The sequence below is a fragment of the Aythya ferina genome (assembly GCF_964211825.1).
Source record: "Aythya ferina genome assembly, chromosome: 3".
NCBI classification, from domain to species: Eukaryota; Metazoa; Chordata; class Aves; order Anseriformes; family Anatidae; genus Aythya; species Aythya ferina.
This window is the reverse complement of record NC_140298.1, coordinates 50018472-50031564: the sequence shown is the minus strand read 5'-3', so window position 1 is coordinate 50031564 and position 13093 is coordinate 50018472. Positions and strand designations below refer to the sequence as shown.

At 35.1% G+C, this 13093-nt stretch overlaps 1 protein-coding gene across 2 annotated transcripts in view; it reads left to right on the top strand.

Annotated features, from left to right (window-relative positions):
- The window catches only part of SHPRH (SNF2 histone linker PHD RING helicase), a 44457-nt gene that overhangs the window by 14341 nt on the left and 17023 nt on the right, over positions 1 to 13093 (top strand). The window contains exons 13-22 of one of the 2 annotated variants that reach the window (XM_084516201.1): positions 120 to 283; positions 368 to 624; positions 2516 to 2637; positions 4108 to 4193; positions 5886 to 5975; positions 7066 to 7173; positions 8184 to 8326; positions 10035 to 10208; positions 10763 to 10825; positions 11819 to 12044. In XM_084516201.1, the coding sequence (XP_084372327.1) occupies positions 120 to 283; positions 368 to 624; positions 2516 to 2637; positions 4108 to 4193; positions 5886 to 5975; positions 7066 to 7173; positions 8184 to 8326; positions 10035 to 10208; positions 10763 to 10825; positions 11819 to 12044 (1433 nt within the window). Of the gene's footprint in view, positions 1 to 119; positions 284 to 367; positions 625 to 2515; positions 2638 to 4104; positions 4194 to 5885; positions 5976 to 7065; positions 7174 to 8183; positions 8327 to 10034; positions 10209 to 10762; positions 10826 to 11818; positions 12045 to 13093 lie in introns of both variants that reach the window. The other variant, XM_084516200.1, reaches the window with a different exon arrangement.

Sequence of the window (13093 nt, the reverse complement as noted above, 5' to 3'; positions counted from 1 at the left end):
TGTCTTTGCTTTATATATGGTAACATTTCTGTGGAAGCTAACTTTTTTTTTTTTTTGGAGGCATATTCTGAAGTATTAAAACAAAAATGTTGCATTAAAACATTTTCTTTTCTTGGCAGATCTGTATGGATTGGTTCTTTTTCTTGGAATTGATCCTTACTGGGTCAAACATTGGTGGGACCAGCTTTTATATCAACCTTATTGTAGGAAAAATCCCCGTCCTCTCTACAGTTTAATTGCCAAGATAATGTGGAGATCAGCAAAGAAAGATGTGATTGACCAAGTAAGAGAGAGGTTTTGGTTTTAAAATTTCTGAAGAAGATATATCAATAATTTTATTTGCAAATTACTTATTTTTTAATTGCAGATTCAAATCCCGCCTCAGACAGAAAACGTACACTGGCTTCACTTTTCTCCTGTGGAGAGACACTTCTATCATCGCCAGCACGAGGTGTGCTGCCAGGATGCATTGGCAAAACTCAGGAAGATATCAGATTGGACTCTTAAGCTTAGCAGCCTAGATAGAAGGACCGTGACATCCATTCTGTACCCTTTGCTGCGGCTGAGGCAGGCCTGCTGTCATCCACAAGCTGTTCGGGGAGAGTTCTTGCCATTACAGAAAAGGTGAATTTTTATCACTTCCTTAATGGTTTGCTTTGGATAAAGCAAACCTTTAGTTGTGCCTAATGGTGCAGTATTTTGTAGAGCTGTAAACCTCACTTTTAAGCTTCATAAGTTAACCATGCAACTTTGTCACACCAAGCTCTGACAACAGAAGTTGAATGATATGCAGTAGGGGAGCCGGTAATTCTCGTGTTAAAGAAACATTAGTGCTGAGTGATAATGCAGCAACACTTTGACTTTGATGCTGTTGCATGCTAGGGTGTTACAGGTGACAAATATACTGTGAAACAAAATATACTCTTTTTCAGTTTCAGACAAGCCCACCAAATTTCATGTCTTACAAAACTCACTTTCATAAATGAGAACAATGAACTAATTGAATAAACAGAATGGAATAATTCTTAAAATCAAATGTTTTTAACATGAGGTTGCACAGCTAGTAAATATGCATCAAAACTTGAAAGCTGTTCAAATCTTTCTTTTCCCCCTCTTGCATGCTTTCAAGGTCACCCTTCGCACAGAAGCCCTGCAAATATACCAGTTTGGTGCCAGCCTTTGTTAGACCTAAAGTCTGTTGCCACTACTCTTTGTGAAACATAGTTACTTCTTCTTTGTGCAATTAAATGGGCTTTGTGAAAACAAGGTGTTTCTCTTCCAGAATCTCAGAGCACTGCTTGTGTTGTTTTATTCATAAATTTAAAAACAAGGAAAAACATAAACTATAGCACTAGCCATGTTGCTTCTGTTGTTTCTTGCTTTTGTTCATCTATTTTATTAAGTTTATTTCCATACTTTTATGAAGTTTTTTATCCTACTCCTTCCTGTTTCTCATACAGGGCACTTTCAGTGTGCCTAAGCAGCTGTAGATGACTTTCCAGCTGTTTCAGCAGGGACCAATAGCAGGCACTGTGCTATACCACTTTGTCTCACATTCTACCAGTGTGGTAGTAAGAAGTCAAACCTGGGAGAAAGCAATGTTCCCACAAACCCCTACATTATTTGCATTGAAATTAGCCAGCGGAGCACAAATGAAACATAAAACTGAGCTGAGCATGCTGGGGACAGCTTAGTGTACTGCATTGATTTTGGCACAGTTCCAGGGAGCAGGGTTGTATCTGGTCTCACAGCAGCAATTGGTCATAGAAGCAGCCTCAGGTTGGGTGTAGACTGCTGCTGCAGTTTACTTTCCTATCTCTTTGCATCAGTCTTCTTCCTGCCTGGATTCTTTGTCCCTTATTCCAAGCTACCCTTCATGCTTCCTTCTTTGCTTCTCCCTCTCATCTTTCCTGTATTTTTCTGTTCAGCTATTTCACTTCTAATTAAATTCCTCACAATAATTACAAATATTACAAACAAATGTAGAAAAGGAAGTCTAGAAAGAAAGGGAAGTTGTGCTTGCTAATCTTCACTGTTTTCATTCCATATATTTTCCACTTACCTCAATATTTCATCCATTCTGCATGTTTAGGTTGGTGATGAAGGGGAGAAGTGTAGTTTCTCGTGGCTGTTTTCATTTCTCATTTTGTTCTCTCAGCTTCTAGTGACACAAGGTCTATTTTTGGTTGTTTCCAGTTCTCTATTGTAACAGAAGGAGCAACATATTTTGCCCCGTGAAGGATTACTTCACCTGGTTCTATTTTTCCTCTTGTTTTATTTCTCCCTATTTTTAGGAGTTGTCAGTCTCTTGATGTACTTAAGTTAGAGTAAATCTCTGCCTGAAGTCTGTTGGAAAAAGTTTTTTGTTGGCTTCTTATTTTTTAATCTCTGGTTAACATTTGCATAGTATGTTGCATGTATGTAACATAGTATTTCATGCTGCACAGCAAGACAGATTAACTTCTGTAGCATTATGGTTTTGTTTCAAATTTGAGCCACTTGCTCTCTATTCCAGCACCATGACCATGGAAGAACTGCTAACATCTCTGCAGAAGAAATGTAGAACAGAGTGTGAGGAAGCTCACCGACAGTTGGTGTGTGCTCTTAATGGCTTAGCTGGTATCCATATCATTAAAGGTAAGACTGGGTGGCTGTAATATATTTACTTCTTTTAGTAGGCTTATTATGGAAAAGACTTAATGAAAATAAACTTGGGAAAATAAGCTCGTAAAAGTGTTTATAACAAGACCAGCACTCCTCCTAGTCAAGGGAGAAGAGAATAGATGTAGTGTGGTGTCTTTGAGGTGCCTCGGTATTTCTGGCTTTCCTGTTCTGTGTTCTACCTCAGTTCTACCATCTGTTTGTACTGGGAGGATAAGAAATCACACTTGTACTTATTCTGCTGCCTTATTTTATTAGTATACTGCTTTCAGGCCTGCCTTTGTGTTCCCTTCCACATAAAATTCCACAATGAATGTGGAATTACTTGACTGCATTTTAGGGTCTGCGTTTTTGTTTAGCGGTTAGAGCTGTACAGCAGGCATCACAAATTTTTCAATGTTGATTTTTGTCTGAATTAAGAGGGGAAAGAAAGCTTTGACTGTAAAACAAAAGTTGTTTAAAAAACTTGCCATAAATGCCAAGTGAGTTAAAGAAATTGTTGTCACTGCTAAACCAACTAAAAGTTACTGGCAAGTCAAGAAATCTTCCAAAGAATGCTTGACAAGCCTCAGCGTTGAGTCCTTGCAAATTCAGCGCGTAACTTTTGTCCTGTTACAACAATAGTATATTGCACGACCCTTACAGTTTGCAACTGTTCCAGTGTAAGAAAGAACAAATCTTATTGCTGTTATGTTTCTAGATATGTGGGGAAGTGATTTTTTTTTTTTTTTTTACTTCTTGTTTTTATATATTTCATGTCCTTGTACTTTCCCCATTTTAAGAGTCTTCTAAGACTGTATTGCTGGCTAAGTAATTTTTTATCAGATGAGAGAAAAGGAAATATTTTTTTTTAAATGCTGCTACTTTCATGTGTGCAACTTCAATTTTGCATATCTTCTTAAATCAATTTATGTTATCTGTTTTCTGAGAAGTGATTGTCATGTTGGTACCTTACATCTACGGTTATGATCCCTACATGTATGTAATTACTTTTTACATTTCTAAAGTACGATAAAACTTTTCTGTGCATGTGTTGTTAGGACTCTGGAAGAGTGAGTAACATATGTGCAGTGCAAATTTAGTAATACATCCTTGCAATGAGTTGTAGATGGTGGGTTTTTAGTGTGACATTTGAGATGTTTTTTTTTGACATACACAACCGTGGATGGATATTTTTAAGATCTAGAAGTTTATAGATCTGACGATCATGTAATATACTTAACTTAGAAACTGCTTTAGCCTATAAGATTCAACACTGTATCTTTTCCCATTTTGGAGCAGGGAGAATGAATAGGGAAGATTTGCTTGAAGATGAACAAATATTATACAGCTTGTCTGAAAACCTCTTCATTTATTGCAAGTGATGTCTGTCTGGATATTTAAAGACCAAGTCAATTTGTATATGTAAATGTTCTTGTTTTGTTTACTTTTTTTTAAATCCAGAAGAATATGCATTGGCTGCAGAGCTGTACAGAGAAGTGTTACGTTCTTCTGAAGAGCACAAAGAAAAGCTCAAAACAGATTCCTTGCAAGTGAGTAAAGATTAAGGTGTAAAGAGACTTGAATAAGAATTGGAATAATCTAGATTTAAATTGACAGGTTAAACTTTTCTTTCTCCCAAGTGGTGTGGTGAATGACTCTTTCAGCCAGCTGGCATCAGTCTTTAGATAGGAATCTGTCTAGTGACCTTCATTTGTCTTTTTCTAAAACCTACCATGTTTCTAAAAAGCTTTTGCTTCTCAGTCATAACAATATCCCAGAAGCAGTGTATGATCTCCACCTGCTGTTCTGTACTAAACTTAACAAGCTGACTTTCTAGGCTTGCGTATGTGACTGTGACTGTTCACATTAATGGTATTATTTTGCAGACTAGTGCAAATACAGGATGCTGGGTTGGCAATAGGAGTGATATTAATGTGCCAAGTGATAGAGAATAATAAAATCATTGCACTGTAGATGATCTCAAATAGCATTAAAACACAAAAAAAAAAAAAACAGTTATTTTTTTCAGGAAAAATATGGATATATTTTGAATACTATATAAAAGTATGAATATATTTTCCTGATAAATAAACTTTGTAACAGTTATTTCAAGAACTATCAGTTTTAAATTGACCAGAATTCTTTTAATCATAACAAGATATTTAAAATGCTAATGACAGATAAATAAGAAGTGATCTGTATATTTCTTTACTTTGCTTTTTTCCATTAAGTTACTCTTTGATTGCTAATCTTGTATGTGGTCATTTGATGCCTCCATTGTGCTGCTTTGATATTCCTTGTTTGTGAAATTGAGGCATTTTTCAGTTAGCATGTTAGCATAAACTTGTTAAGCCACTTGTGACAACGTTGTTAATGAAGCTGTTTTACTGAATGATATATCAAGTAAATATTTTCCTCAAAATGTGCACTACCTAATATTGACTTTAGGTAATAAAACTACTTCTGTTGAGTGCTTCCCAGTTGTGTAGCTTTGACTCTAAGAAAATGGCAAGCCACTACAGGTTAGTGCTCTTTACTGGCTGATGTATTGATAGGGCAATGGTGGAGTGAGTCAAGGAGGTGAGAAAGGCATAAGATCATGCATAATCGAGGAGGTTATTAAAATACATTCATGGAATATGCAGGCAACATAATATTAGTAGACTGGTTTGGGATATATAAGGTGAACCTAGAATAAGAAGAATAGAGTTGCTTTGAAATAATGAAGTTGTTTTTTCCCCTGAAAAGTTTAAAAAAAAAAAAAAAAAAAAAAAGAAAATAGTAAAATAGTTGAAGTGTTCAAGAGAGAGGTTTTTTTTCCTTATATTCTCTTTTGTTTTAGAATGCTAAATGACTTCTCCATATGATGTTCCGAAAGATTTACAAAAGAATGTACTATAAAATAAACAACTTGTTTTACATAATAGTTAAGGGCAGTTTTGATTATGAGGGTGAGTACTGGACAGAATCTGAAGACTTGCCTAATAATTTGCTAAGAGGTGTTGAAGGTCTTTTTAACTTGTTTCACTTCCCACCTCACTAAAATGATGAAAACAATGTTTATCATTATATGCTTCCAGATTAATATAGGGGTTAAAAAAAAAAAAAGACGCTAATGCTTTAATGGAGTACTAATTTCTTGCCATAAGACGACTTCATTGCTGATTAAGCTTTTCCTGTCACAGTTATTGCAATATATTTTTTTCATGATTACCACTGACTTTTTTTTTTGGTATGTTTAGAGACTTCATTCTACACACAATTTGATGGAATTGTTGGGAAAGCACACAGGAATTCCTCCAACTTTGCGTGATAGCCGACTTGCAGAAGAGGTAAATCTTGTTCATTTTTATATAAATACGTTTATAAGAGTATCTTTTTATTTTTTTTATCCTTTAATATTTTTCTCTAACCAGAGTTTTCAAGTTAACTGTGGGCATTTTCTTTCAGGTTAGTCAATAGAAATTTTTCTAGTTTCATAGTAACTTAATAGAAATTGTGCTCATTTTTTGATTGCCTTAAAACTCAAGCAATTTAATTGCCACGTTTTCCTGACATTGATGTGAAGAGGATTGGAAAATGTGGCTTTTGCTTACAAATATAAAGCAGAAATTGCTATAAAAAACAATCTTCTGCCAGCAGCTCATTCAAATCCCTATGAGTCCGGTCTGTTTCTGGTAACTAACTTCCACCTGTAGCAGTAATATAATTGTTTTGATAGTAGCAAACAGAAGAAACAATTTAAACACACCATTAAAATGCACTAAATAAAGGTATCTAGTGATATCAGATTGTAATGGTAAAAGATGTGTGTATGTGTTAATGGTAAGAAACAAGATTTCTGTTGATCAGTTTTTAAAATATCAAATAATCTTGTACAGGTTATATCAGAGACACCTGCATGTCATAAATGGTTTTCACTCTCAGGAGTAATTTTTATTGGAGAAAAAAACACAAGAGTGATGCCCACAAATATAATACAGTTTAAACCTTTCTTGGTATTTTTATTGATAAATTCTATATGTAGGTAAAGTGAAATTCAATTGTGTGGTTCTCAGATTGAAAAACATTGTGTTGAAGCTAAACAATAGAAAAATCCTAAAACAATGTAGAGAGAATTAAGGAGTATGTGGCATTCCAATTCCTCTTATAATGTGTTGTGTTTCTAGTGTGTTATTTGGGCCTGTCCAAAAGCAAAATCGCATGGTTAACATCATGTAATAATTTGTCTTTGAATGTTTTGGGAGGGCTTATGAATAAATTCTAGAGGGAAAAATTAAGTCTAAATATTACTCAAGAACAAAGGTGAGTAGCACTTAGGTAGATAGCCATTCTAAAGCATTATGGTAGCTGCGGAGATGTTGCATTTTTATACCTCATAAATAAGAGTTGTACGTCATTTAAACTCTTACTTACATACAGGCGGAACAACTTCGGCAGCATTATATGAGTAAATCAAATGCAGAAGTTGCAGAAGCCCATCAGGCTTTACAACCAGTTTTCCAGACCATTCGGGAGCTCCAGAGAAAGGCAGGTACCTCTTACATATTTAGTCTTTTTTTAATTTATTTAAATTTACCTTAATTTCATGTTTCCTTTTTTATCCAGACCTTCAGCTACCTATTATCTCTAATAGTTCTTTGAAGGCCTGTTTCAAATGGGACTTCAGCAGTGTGCGTATATTCATATATACACACACACACAAAAAACAGAGCCCCCAAATATACTGTGATCCCCGCACAAAGACATTCACAGTGCTCAGTGAACGGATGACTAAAAAGAGAAGCATATAATAATGGTGAAATGGTTCTAGTAAAGTTTAGCACTGTGCTTGATTCTTATGTTAACAGTTTCACGTTGATTTTAAGTCAATGAGTTAGAGGTTTTGGCTTGAAATGTTTCTCTAGTGTATCAGATTACTTGTTACTTCTGAAGGAAGTGTTCTTTTTTGACATGCATTTAGTCATTGTGTATAAGGCTCAATTACATCTATTCAAGGTGACTATTCACATTTCTTGGGAAGGTACAAACCAAACAAATTAATGAACACCTGAGGTGAAATGCTGCTTGTTAAAATAGTAAAGAACTAATACAGAAATGGGGTCATACAGCACATACATGTGAAGAAGTAATCTTTCCCGTATTTTCACCTTTAAAAATTATAAGCTCACTTCAGTGTTATTCTTCATTAATTTCACAGATAACTTGCTTTCTTTGAAATGTTCCTTTCCTCTTTTATAGAGCGCACTTTGAATTGATTATGATACCTTTTACATGGGTATTCTGTGTATATGGCCTAAGAAAATCTGACTCTACTGAAGCAATTTCAAGGTGTGGAAGTAGATGGGGTTTTACAAAATCTCTGTCCATGTATTCATTGGGTATTTTCTAAGCATATGCTCATTCTCTGCTTTCTTTCCATGGAATTTACCAGGTTGTGTTGTTTAAACATGGCCTAGAGAGCAGAATAAGCCTCTGCTGCAAAGAGTAAACTTACTGGTTGTTGAATGTTCATAGATAACCTGTTCTTTTGCATACAGATACATTCTGGTTCTCCATGGTGGTTAGATGTCATCCAGACTGCAATACAGTATGCCATTGATGAGGAACTTGTTCAACGTGTGCAAAACGAAATAACCTGCAACTACAAACAGCAGACAAGTAAACTCTCCATGGCAGAAAAGTAAGAGAACTAGCTAAAGTAGGCTAATGAATATAGTTAAGTCTTTTCAAGTCTTCCGATCACTTTGTGCTAACAGCTGCAGTTTAGTAGCAGGCACTTGTGCTTCAGAATATCTGGGCTGCAATTAAGTTTCAAAAACAGTTCAAGAAATCAGAACTAGATAGAAGACTTGAAAGGGAAAGTAGGAGAATTAGTTTTCTCCTAGACAAATGTTCTTTAAAACTTTCCTTTCTATTATATACGGTTGTTTTAGTGTTTTTTAGCAACTGCTTGTTAAGAAAGATCCCAAGTTTATTGCATTAAATTTGGGTAACCTCTAAAAGAAAATGACTCTCAGAAAAGGGAAGTGGACAGACTATATCAGGAATTCCTTGTGTAACAACATAAAATAGCATCATTGTCTTTAGAGCAAAGAATTTTGGGTTGATTTCATGTTAAACAGCAGTACTTCTGAATTCTAAATGTGTGAAGCAGTGCTTTATGGGTTAATATTATGCAAACAAATTGTCATAATAGCTACTCTTTACTGTGCTTGTTTTGAGTGGAATTTCTGATACAGAAAATCAGATCAAGAAGTTATTAGTAATGGTGTGATACTTTGATGTAACAATTCCATTTTTTTGTGTGCTATTACAGTATAATGATTTGGAGGAACATCTGGAAGTCACCTAGCACAAGCTCTTGCTCACAAATCGCCCATGCTCAGAGACTTAGATTGACCAAGTTGCCCAGGAATTTGTTCTGTTAGATTTAGAATACCTCCAAGGAGGGAGATGCTACAGCGTCTTTGTGGAGTCTGTTCCAGTATTTGACCCACTCAATGAAAAATAAATATCCTTTATTTATTTATTTATTTAAACACACCATTAAAACACACCATTTTATTATATTTATTTATTTATTTAAATAAATATCCAGTTAGTGTTTCCTCTGTTGCATCTTGTGTCTGTTCTCTGTTGTCCTTCCACCATGCGCCTTTACGAAAAGTTTGGCTTGGTCTTCTCTGTCCATTCACGTTAGGTATAGATAAATGTAGAAAACAGTAAGTTCTCCTCTGAGCAGTTGTATTTTAAGGGTGAGCAAGGCCTGCGCTCTCAGGGAGAGAAAGAACTTAATTTCCTATTTAATTTATTTTAGCATGTGCAGTAAAAAATTGATAGTGTCTAGCGTTTCCTAACAGTCAGTTGTGGAAGCAACAAATGGTAAACTCTCATTGAGTATTAGAGATGGTTAATCCAGGGGATAATGTGGGAGTTTTACAAACCTGTGATTGCAATACATGTGTATTTTCAAGCTACCTGGTCAGGCAAACTCATCTATTTTAGTTTAAAATATTTATTGCTTAACTAGGTCATTTTAAAAGCCAAGCTTCAGTAGTGTTGATAAACTTGTGCTCTTTTCTACTCACTTTAGGAAAGGCATGTTTTGAATCAAACTCCCCTTATGGTGTAGAAGCACAATCTTATAAAACATTCGTCTTGCATGTGAATACTAGACCCTGTATGAACAGTGCACTCTCAGTAAAGGACCTCTGCCCACAGGAAAAACATGATATAGGAAGTACTTTGCTAGTCCTCACATCCCCAATCTAATCAAGAAGGACAGCTAAGATTTAGGACATTTTTAGGAAATTATTTCTTCAAAATACTGAATTAAATTTGTATTTGATGACTCAGTGTGCTATTTTTTCCCTTTTTCTGCAAATCAGATTCCGTGACTGCAGAGGCCTTCAATACCTACTCACAACCCAGCTGGATGAAGTGAAGAAGTTTCAGAAGATTGTAAGAGAAGCAGTGAAAAACTTAGAAGGCCCTCCATCAAAGCAGGTTATTGAGGCTGCCACTATCTGCCATTTGCGACCTGTTAGACTGCCACTTAACAAGTATGTCTGGAGAATCTAAAATATATTTTAGATGTATTACACAATTTTTCCTTTATTCAAAATAAGAGAAGAGATTATGGTCTTAATTTTGTTCTCAGTTTTGTGGTTCTATGTACACAGACAATACAGGTTCAGTTGTTAGAATCATGACCTTCATTTTTATAGAACTGTAGAGCTGTAGAATATCCTGAATTGGAAGGGACCTATAAGGGTCATCAAGTCCAACTTCTATCTTAAACACAAGACAACCTAAGAGTTAAACTGTATGTCCAAGAGCATTGTCCAGATACTGCTTGAGCAATGACTGGCGTGATGCTGCGATCACTTCCCTGTGGACCCTGACCACCCAGTCAGTGAAGAACTTTACAGAATGATAAAATTGCTTATGAAACCTTTTGCTGTCAGATATTATATCGCATGTACATATAAGACTTAAACTGTTCTTTTTAAGGACTTTGTGTAGTTTTTTAAATATTAGAATTAAGAATTACAGGAATTATTGTGGTTTCTGATCAAATTCTGAGTAGTTTTGTTTTCAATCTCCTATATTGCAGCTGTGTCTTCTGTAAGGCTGATGAGCTGTTCACAGAATATGAGTCGAAACTCTTTTCTCAGACGTAAGTTCATTGCTATATAATTTTTTCACTTCAAAAAGAAAAAGTTGGATTGTTCTCTATTTTGTGCTTACAGTTTTCTGAAATGCTTTGAACAAATTAAAACTTCTTGCTTGGGGTCTTGATAGCAATTTCATTAGGTTAAATTTTCTATGTAAAATTCATTTGAAGAAGTCATCTACAAAGAACAAATGCATGCCGCTCTTTCTCAGGCTGCTATAATTGGCAGTATGTGTGAAGTGTTGAAGTGTTCAGAAAGAGCCATACCCTTATGCCATACCCTTTCACTGATATTTTTCTGTATAACTCAAAGTAAGACAATTTGACTTAAGCCACAATGAGGGAGGAGACTTCAGACCTGAATGCAGCTGTGATCTGAAGGAAAGGTTGCACCAATCCATGGTGTGAAAGGAATATACGTAGTGGACAATAGTGAGGCATAGGTCCTCTGAATTCTTCTTGACTTTAATCTCATATCCCTTACAGCATCAAAGCCAGATTTGAAAATCTTAATGTCACTTGAGAAAGCATTTGGAATGTCTTCCCTAGTGGGAGCTCTGTTAGGATCATTGGAATCACTAGGAAACATTAGGGTGTTTTCTGAATCGGCATTGTTTATTAAGAAGGTATCTGGGAAGCTGCACTGTTCTTAAACAGTGCAATGCATTGCATTGTATTTTGCATCAGAATTTGATTAACTCTTGCTGATTAAAGAAGTCAGAGTTACATTTTTTTAATTGAATGTGACATTCTAGAATCATTAACTACTGAAAGATAATTAAAATGTGTAAGCATCTTACAAAAAGCTGTTAATGATTTTGAGCTGACAAAATGGCCTGTGCAGTAATTTGAAACCAAGTAGCAAAACATCTGTCTGTATTTGTTTAGTTTGTTTTTTTCCTTTAATCAAATATTAGAAGGCTGAAATATATGATGAATAGTAGAAACTGATGTGGAATTCTAAATCAGTGATACGTTGTTGGCTATGTTTTTAAGTGTTAAAGGCCAAATGGCTATATTTGAAGAGATGATAGAAGATGAAGAAGGGCTAGTTGATGACCGTTTGCCCACCACAAGTAGAGGACTGTGGGCAACCAGTGAAACTGAGCGTGCCCTGAAAGCTATTCTCTCCTTTGCTAAAGCTCACCGGATGGATGTTAAGCTAACTGAAGAAGGTAGCATATTTCTGGAACTCTTTGAAGCATGGAAAAAGGAATATAAGGTACAGTAAATTAGATGATAAAGAAATATAGAAATAAAGAAATATTATAAGTAATACATGCAGATTTAAGCTGCATATGAACAAATATTTAAATTGCACTTCTGAAATTAGTTTGTATACACAAAACATTTTTGTGGTGATTATTACGTGATTTGATTTAAAATGGTTTATATATGGTTTAAGGATATCTAAAAGATTTGTACTGGCAAATAAGCAAGTTAGTAAGCACTGTAATTGCATCTGTTAGGATAGTATCTAGATACAATTAAATGTGTTTTTCTGCTTAGTTAAATCAGAACGTAGCAAGACAGCAAATCAGTTGGTCAATTCTGTAATTCAGTTAACCTTCCATCTTGTGCTAGCTATAGACGTCCCTTCACATGCTTTTTTTTTTATCCTGGATCTTTTTTGCCATGCAATGTAACCTAGAACATTAGTCCGCCATTCTTTGGACCAGAGGGAACTGCTGGAGTCTAATGTGGCTTTCTTCATGCATCCTGGCATGTCTGGGTGTCCTTGCAGTAAATACCAGTGTTGGAGATAGGGGAAGAACTTCTGCATACAAGGGTATCATCCTATCTTACAGCCTAGATATAATCAAGTGTTTTCTTTCAGATAGTTATCCTTTTCATTTTTGATTTAAAAAAAAAAAAAAAAAAAAAGTAATTTTTGGCATTTGCATCACTGAAGTTTTTGATATAGTAATTAAATTGTGGAAAGCTTGGGAAGGCATATTTTATGGTATTATAAGTAATTTAGAAATAATATAACATCAATTTGTATATGTAGTATACTTCCAGTCCAAGATGTTTCGTTTGTAGAAAGTCAGCATTTTCTTTTACTTGGGAGATCTGAATCTGGTTTAATCTTCACCCTGTGCTTGTCTGTTCTTTTGTCAAGACCATTAACATTTATTTAAAACACACTTCACCTTCAAGAAGTAATGTTTGTACTATAACAGCTAACTGTTCAAAAATTGGTTAATCATTTTCCCTTATTCAACATCTTGCCAGGCATTTTGTTTCCGATTTTTTAGTTGTGTAATAATA